Source organism: Hippocampus comes, unplaced genomic scaffold, assembly GCF_001891065.2.
Source record: "Hippocampus comes isolate QL1 unplaced genomic scaffold, H_comes_QL1_v1.1 scaffold156, whole genome shotgun sequence".
In the NCBI taxonomy this organism is placed as follows: domain Eukaryota; kingdom Metazoa; phylum Chordata; class Actinopteri; order Syngnathiformes; family Syngnathidae; genus Hippocampus; species Hippocampus comes.
This window is the reverse complement of record NW_017805744.1, coordinates 6640418-6648436: the sequence shown is the minus strand read 5'-3', so window position 1 is coordinate 6648436 and position 8019 is coordinate 6640418. Positions and strand designations below refer to the sequence as shown.

The 8019-nt window shown below is 41.9% G+C and overlaps 1 protein-coding gene across 1 annotated transcript in view; it reads left to right on the top strand.

The window, feature by feature from the left end:
- tbx22 (T-box transcription factor 22) overlaps positions 1-3528 on the top strand; it is a 10469-nt gene extending 6941 nt beyond the window's left edge. The window contains exons 2-6 of the mRNA XM_019884430.1: positions 184-358; positions 1536-1700; positions 2426-2490; positions 2701-2786; positions 2873-3528. Of these exons, the coding sequence (XP_019739989.1) occupies positions 184-358; positions 1536-1700; positions 2426-2490; positions 2701-2786; positions 2873-3390 (1009 nt within the window). The 3' untranslated portion in view covers positions 3391-3528. The remainder of the gene's footprint in view (positions 1-183; positions 359-1535; positions 1701-2425; positions 2491-2700; positions 2787-2872) is intronic.
- The last annotated feature ends 4491 nt before the right edge of the window (positions 3529-8019 follow it).

Here is an 8019-nt window from a genome sequence, read left to right as displayed (position 1 = left end):
CTTCTTTTATTTATAATTTTATCTGTGGTTTTATTGTTTTGCTCTTGATTGTAAAGTGTCCTTGAGTGTTGTGAAAGGCGCTTATAAATAAAATGTATTACCCTGTATTATTATTATTATTATTGTTCTTATTATTATTATTATTATTATTAAGATATCCCCCCCCCCATCCCCACGCCCCAGGTATGTTTACCACAGCTCGCAGTGGATGGTGGCGGGAAACACCGACCATTCTTGCATCTCACCAAGGCTCTACGTGCACGCAGACTCGCCGTGCGCGGGAGAGACGTGGATGCGTCAGGTGATCAGCTTTGACCGGGTGAAACTCACCAACAACGAGATGGACGACAAGGGACATGTAAGTAAGCAATGACCCAAACAACCTACAAGAAAACCACGAAGGATACCTGCTCTGAGCTGTAGTTTTAGAAATCGAGATGAATAAATCTTGTTCTTTATGTGCAGACACTGAAAAGCGGGCCCCTCAGTATTCATTCAATCCTGAGCATTTGCGAGTTAAAAAAAACGTTGAGGTTTTTAACTTGATGCACAAATGTCAATATTGTGCTGGGCTTCATTATTTTGTTGAAAAATACCCACAAGTCAGGAACACGTATAAGTTGGAGAAAGTAACACACAGCAAACAAGCTTGAAAAGGTTTCATTTGACTTAGTCTTGAAATTTTATGTTGACCCAATGTATAATATCTTGACTTTTATGTCCATGGCCATTTTTTCCTCCTGTGCTTTAAGAATAAAATGGTATTTAATGTAGGGATTAAAACAAAGAAAGAAAATGCAGGTTCATGGATTTTTGAATATGAACATAAAATTACAAATCAAAATAATACATGAGGAAAGACATCGTTAGAAGACTGTTCAACCAATGATTTGTCACACTAGGAGTTATATTATTGTATTTTTTTCAATTGACAATGTAACTAATGCATTTATAGTAAACCATGAACATAACTTTTCAAATTTTAACGTTGAAATTTTCAGCATCGAAAGCATAAGGAAAACATTATTGTTTTACAAATTTTGCCCTAAAAAGATCAGGGCCCCGAATAAACACCATATTAATGATTTTCTTTGGTATGTATCCTGTATATACTGCATACCAACTTGAATGGCAGGAAAAAATTAAGACAGATTCATGACACTGTTTGGCTCAGACTGTATAGTTGTTGACAATGCAATCTTTGCATCAGCAAACGACTTGATTGTTGTCGTCTAGTCTTTACTATATGCATGGTTTTGTTTGGTCAACATTCATGAAAAAGTAAATGGTCTGTTTTCGGCCGCTTTTCTCTTTGCTGTATTTCCTTTTCTAAAATGACATGTTTGGACTATTGGTTAAGATGGCTGATGACATCACTTATATTTTAGGAAAGTACACAGTTTTTTTTGTTCCACTGTTTTTTGAAACATTTCTATACCAAGGTCCGCATGTTAATTTGCATGCTAATTTGGAATGTTAAATTTAAGTTACAGAAAAACGCAGCTACTGTATAATAGCACCTTCTCTTGATCCAGATAATTCTACAGTCCATGCATAAGTACAAGCCACGTGTGCACATCATCCAACATGACCCTAGGATGGACTTGTCCCAGATCCAGTCGCTGCCCGCTGAGGGAGTGTTCAGCTTCTCCTTCCCAGAAACCGAGTTCACCACCGTCACAGCCTATCAGAATCAACAGGTAACGTAAGCTGAAACCGCATGACTCTATTGCATGCTTAAATGGTCTGCATGCTCATCAAATACAAATGTTTTCAGCAACCCAGTTTGATGAAAAATTTGAAAATTTAAAAAGAAAATAAAAAAGTCCATCCTTCCCGTGCCAAATATATTCCAAAAGCAGATGTGGAGTGATTATTATGCTGATTCGGTCAGCAGCTTTGGTCTGTCTGACCTCACAAAGTTTAAATCTCAACATCTTCAAGGTGATGACGCCCACGTTCATGTCGGAACATCAAAAAATGTCCTGGTTTCCAGTGGCGCTCGTTGCTCATAGCGAGAGTGTGTGTGTGTGTGTGTGTGTGTGTGTGTGTGTGTGTGTGTGTGTGTGTGTGTGTGGGAGCCTGCTGCCGGTTACTTTTCTTCAGTAACAGGCGTCCAGCACCAGGACTGCCAGTGCCAGCCCTTTTCATTAGGGTTCACTTTTATGATCAGTGGCGGCATTATGACAGAAACTAAATAGTGAACTATGACTGGGTTGCTTGTTAGGGTCCAAAGGCTATTAAGGCAGTGAAAAAAAAAATCTCCCTGAAAACCATATATGACACGGCAGATCACTCTCGGGGCTGGTGGGAGATGTAGTCCTTCAGCTAGAGAGCTCTGCCACTGACTGTGTTCCTGTAAAACTGATCTTATCGCTAGCCTACTATTTATCCAAACTAACACATTTCCTCACGTCTTTGCAAGATCACAAAACTGAAGATCGACAGGAACCCGTTTGCCAAGGGCTTCAGGGATCCAGGAAGGAATAGGTACGGAAGACTTTGGATAAAATCAACACGTGTGAACTGTAGCTGCAGAAAACACTTCATTACTGGGCCCAAGATAGACGTTAAGTTGAACCAGAGAAGTTCGATACGAGATAAAACCTCGTCGCACCTCCCACATCCAAAATGTAAATACCTTATATGAGGATTTTACCTATTTCTACAAGTTTTATGTGTTTTTCTTTGTGCGGAAAGAGGAGTGTTGGATGGTTTGCTGGAGTCTTACCCATGGAGGTCCCCTCTCAGCTTGGACTTCAAGCCATTTGCCATCCAGCTTCAAGGTATCCATGACTGCAGCTTGCATTCTTGCTTCTGTTCCATTCTTCAAAGCTATTCTCATTCATGTTGTCTGGCACCTTGTCAACAGGGAGCTTGGGGTCCCCAACCAGCACCGCCTCCCCGCTGAAGAGTCTCCTGCCCCTCTCAACTTCATCATCATTTCTTTCGCTCTCCTGCCAGGACACCGCTCTTCACACTCTTGCACTTCCTTTCTATGGAAAAACTACGACCAGCCCCACATTGGCTAGCAGAGCCTTTTCCGCCGTGGGAGCCGAGAGACTCAGAGATATGCCGTCAGTGTCTCCGCTTACAGATCCCCCACTCTTCTCTATGCTGCAGGGAAAGAAACCTTCCAACTGTCGTGATCCAGGTCTTTCTCAATCGAGCCCCCCGTGCTTGATACCCATCCCAAGCCCTCAAGGATCTGCTTCCTCGTTAATGCCTCACCTCTCACAAAGTCCTGGCCCATATTGTCTTTACCACTATAGCTTCCCATTGAACCCTCAACTTGCAACTGTTTCCCGACACACCAAACTAGCTGAAGACAACGCAGAGGCCCTACTGCGGCAATCTTCATGGCATCTGGCCAGCAACCGTCGTCTCTGACCATCTTCAGCCCAAGGAGAGTAACAAGCACAGCGTGCTACAGCTTTCTGGAGGGGAAACATCAGAAGGAGTTAAAACAGAGCCGTCACTGAAGGGATTATTTGTATTTAAGAAATATTTTGATCGCTGTGTCTGCGGTGCCAAAAACAAAAACGAAACATGAAATCCAAAAGAAACCTCTCCTCACTGTACGCGCTCAAAACCAAAACCTCGCACCTGTCCACTATAATTAACTAAAGAAAGCATTTCCACATAGTCCATGTTAAATGAACTGATAAATACTCTCTGCACCTTTTGATTTTTATCAGTGAATCGGCTGGTTCAATAATTAAGTTGTTTTTAATATGTCCTGAAAACAAATGCTCCAGCATTAACATCATACAGTGGCAAAAAGTAGCTTTTTCATGGGAATGAGTGCTGCACAGGGTTTTGCGGCGTCTCCACACTTTAATTTTATAATTTACAAATGTAAATATCTGACAAACATAAAATGCAGTTTTGTGATTTTATTTATTAATGAAAAAAATTATTCCAAGCGACCTGTTCCTGTGCAAAAAACGAAATGACCGCTGTTGGAAATCACAAATTAATTGTGGCTAATCAAGTTGGTTTGAAAGCTGAGTTCTTTTTCACCGAACACACTGAAGCCTGATTAACGACAGACCCGTTCAATCAAAAAAATCACTATAATGGACCAAAAAGCTGCAATACATTGCCATGATTCAAAGATATTCAACAACAGATGAGAAATAAAGTAATCCACATCTGTCAGTTTGGAAAGGGTGACAAAACCATTGCTAAAACTTTAGGACCCCGGCAAATCATGGTGAGAGCGATTATCCACAAATGGAAGAAAATATGGGACAGTGTTGAACCTCCTCACCAGTGGCTGGCCGATAGAGTTTATTCCGAGATCACAGTGATGATTCACCCAGGAGGTAACAAAGGAACCCAAGACAACAGCTAAAGAACTACAGGCCTCCCTGCCCTCATCCAGTTAAGGTCAGTGTTCAGGTCTCAGCAAGAAGGAGGAGACTGGGCAAAAATGACATCCATGGCAGAGCAAAAAAAAAACAAAAAACTACTGTGATTGGCTGGCAGCCACTCCAGGGTATACCCTGCCTAAATTCTCAAAGACAGCTGGGATAGGCTCCAGCCAGCGACCCTATTGACGATCATGCGGTTCAGAAAATGGACAGATGGAAAAAAAAACATCTAAATGATTCCCAAGACTTTTGGAAAATATTCTATGGACTCACAAGATAAAAGTTAAAGTTTTTCGAAGGTCTCAGTACAGTTGGCATAATTGTACCACAGCATTTCAAAAGCCACAGTCATGAGTCAAGCCACAGTCATCGTGGTTGTAGCATGATTGTGTGGCCTGTTTGCTCCTTCAGGACCTGGACAACTTGCCTTGATTGATGGAACCATGAATCTCTACTCTTTACCAGAAAATCCTCTAAGAGAATGTTTGACCACCAGTTTGTGATCTGACACTGAAGCGAACTTAGATTTTGCAGCAGGACAATGAAAAGAACACCAGCAAGTCAACTTCTGAATGGCTTAAAACATCAAAATGAAGGTTTTGGAATGGCCCTGTCAAAGTCTGGACTTGAATCCCCTTGAAATGCAGTGGCATGATCTTGAAAAGCCCAACAATTCTGCATGGAACAGTGGGGGAAAAAAATATCTCTGCAGAGAAAGACTTACTGCCAGTTTAAGAAAATTCTTGATTTCAGCTGCTGCTGCTGAGGGTGGCTCAACCACGTCTTAAATTTAGGGGGCAAATTCTGTTTCACACAAAATCAGATAGCTTCCAATAGTTTCTTTCCCCTTCACAATTAAAATCACATTTTAAAAAACTACATTATGTTTATCTTGTGTGATCTTTGTCTGATATTTACATTTGTTTGATGAGTGAACTTGGGTGGGGTGGGGGGGGGGGGGACATCAATGTGAGAAGAGGACAAAGACATTTTCAGGGCATCCTGCTGAAAAATACTCCACTTAGAACACAATCCTTTACTTTTAGAAGACAACGCAAAGACCGTCTCCTTTAACATAGCCGTGTCGTCATGAATGTAATTACGATAACAATTCCAGAACGGTCAGTAAATACTTCTGACACTTTCAGAACAAGATATTAAATAGTCTGTCGCTGATGTGACAATTCCCTGATCGGCCTCAATCCTCCCACCCCTCCTTCTAGGAATCTCGATTTGGGCAAAGCAGGGGAAATGACCTGTTTCCCGACAAACGTTCAAAGCCAAACAGCAATTACCTTGTCATGGCCAAGCATGACAGTGAGCTAATGCTTGCTGGACGTGGAAATAGCAGGAAGAAGTTAATTGAAGAACTCAGGCAGGGGATTGCCTGGGTTTGAGTGAGTGGTCAGGTGCGTTGCTATCAAACAGCCTGCCCTTTGTCTGCAGACACACGTAATCTGGGCTGCTATTTGATACTGTCTGTCATTTCCATGTTTGCCTACGCAGGACAATCAGTTTTAACTCCCGACTAATTCCTGATTTTTCAATTAGACAAATTGCTTTCATACCGGGAGAGTTGAACTTTGCACCTGCCTTCAAAATATGCGATCATGCACGCGCCCACAGACACGTGTGCGTGCGCACCCGCATGCGTGCGTTTACACACACTCATAAATCGTCTTTGGTATGGAATGTGTTGTTGAGACATTTTCTTTCACGAGGTAAAAAGACAAATATGTCGATCTGCCTTTTCTTCGCACTTAAATGGTGCTTCGATATGAAGATAATACACCGAGCAATATAGCCAAAGGCCTTCTCTTTTGTTATTGAACGAAACTCACTTGCATTCTGTTAATAAAGGGAGTTCATGCAAAAACAGTATCTCGGTCATTTAAGATTTTCCTTTGTTTTGATTCTGTTTTCTTCTTCATGCTGCAATAAGCATGGCAACTGTCAACATCAGTTTTGTGTTCTGGCATGAATTTTTTTTTTTTAATATTCTGCAAAAATGAAATTCTGACAAATAAAATGCATTTAGTTTGAAAAATGTAAAAGTTACTGCGGGAAGACATTTGAAATTATTTGTATGAAGAATCACCCCCTCCGAGTAATTTGCTTGCTATCATGTCAGCATGTTATTCTTGAAGGTGGTGGCGAAAACAAAAAGTAAACTATTCTGATTCAACTTTGTAACAACACAGGATAGGAGGTTCCTGGACTGCTCTCGTCTGATTGACAAGGAGTGAAGGGAGAGAAATTTGACCCCAAAGTCATTTGCTTCCAATCATGTGAAATGGCATCCTGAAATGGGAGAAGCGAGCCTGCAAGTGTAAATATACTCTGCCTTCATTAGATTAACATACATTTCGCTCACACACGCCACATGCATACAAGTTATCTTCTAATAATAGCTGCTGTTTAGTGTCTCACGAGCACAAAGATTTACGACATGCGGCCTTCAGCCTCCCTTGTATTTGGCTCTCTGAATCTTGTTTACACTGGATGCTATTTTCTCGACAAACTTAATAAAAGCTTGTTATTTATTGGGTGGGATTATTGAACGTGACTGACCTCAGCTGTAAAGTTTAGAGTGAAAACAGCTGTGGCCGAAATTGAATTACACTAAGTGAGTAATGTGAAAAGCAAGGGCAGTTTAACAGTTATTAAGTGCTCTTCTGGAGACCAATCGGACAGACGTACTCCTCCAGGATAGTGAGATTCTTTTGCCTCTGCGCCGCTTGCCATTGGTGGGTGCATTCTTTTGAGCTGTTACCTCGTGTAGCTGGTTAGCGCTCATCATGGACTCGGACATCTTCATCAGCGGGTGTTCTTAGTGGACGCTCAACAGGGCAATGGCAGAGGTAGAACTCGTCATGTTGCATGAGAAGGGAGTATGCGTGCTCCTAGTAAAATGTCAGCAAGTATGGTATGTGTGTGTGGGGTGTGTGTGGGGTTGGGGAGGGTGGGGGTCTGTGGAGAGAGGTGCATTGGCATGTGGTCCCTGACAGGCCCCTGTCTTACAGGAGCAGAGGTTAAATGATTGTAGGACAAACAGTTTAAACACGTGGCCCCGCACCTGGCTTGCATATGTGTGTGTGTGTGCGTGCGTGTGTGTGTGTGTGTGTGTGTGTGTGTGTGTGTGTGTGTGTGTGTGTGTGTGTGTGTGTGTGTGCGAGTGTGTCTGACACACGTTGAAAAGTGAGTTTGATGTGTAACCAACATGTAAGCCACGTCTATGAGTGAAAAACAAGAGATTGTGAAGCTGAGAGATGCAAAATCAATCAGATGCTTTTTAAACATTGGCAAAACCATGCATTCATTTGGAATGTGCTGAAGAATGAAAACCACTAGCGTAGTAAGTAACAGATGTCAGGCGACCCACAGAAAACAGCAGCAGAAACATTTGGAGCGCTATAAAGAAAACCCATAATGGTTGGGTGTCATCAGCAGCAACTTCCAGATGGCTGGAGTAAAGACATCATCATTTGCTGTTCACAGAAGACTTCTTGAACAAATGAGAATGAAGATGCAAAGCACTCGTAGAAGAGGAAAGTTAGGCTCGAATATGCCCAATAATCTAAGGAACAGATGAGACAAGATTATTACCAAAGGGATGGAAAGACTTCGTTTGTGGAAAGTAAGG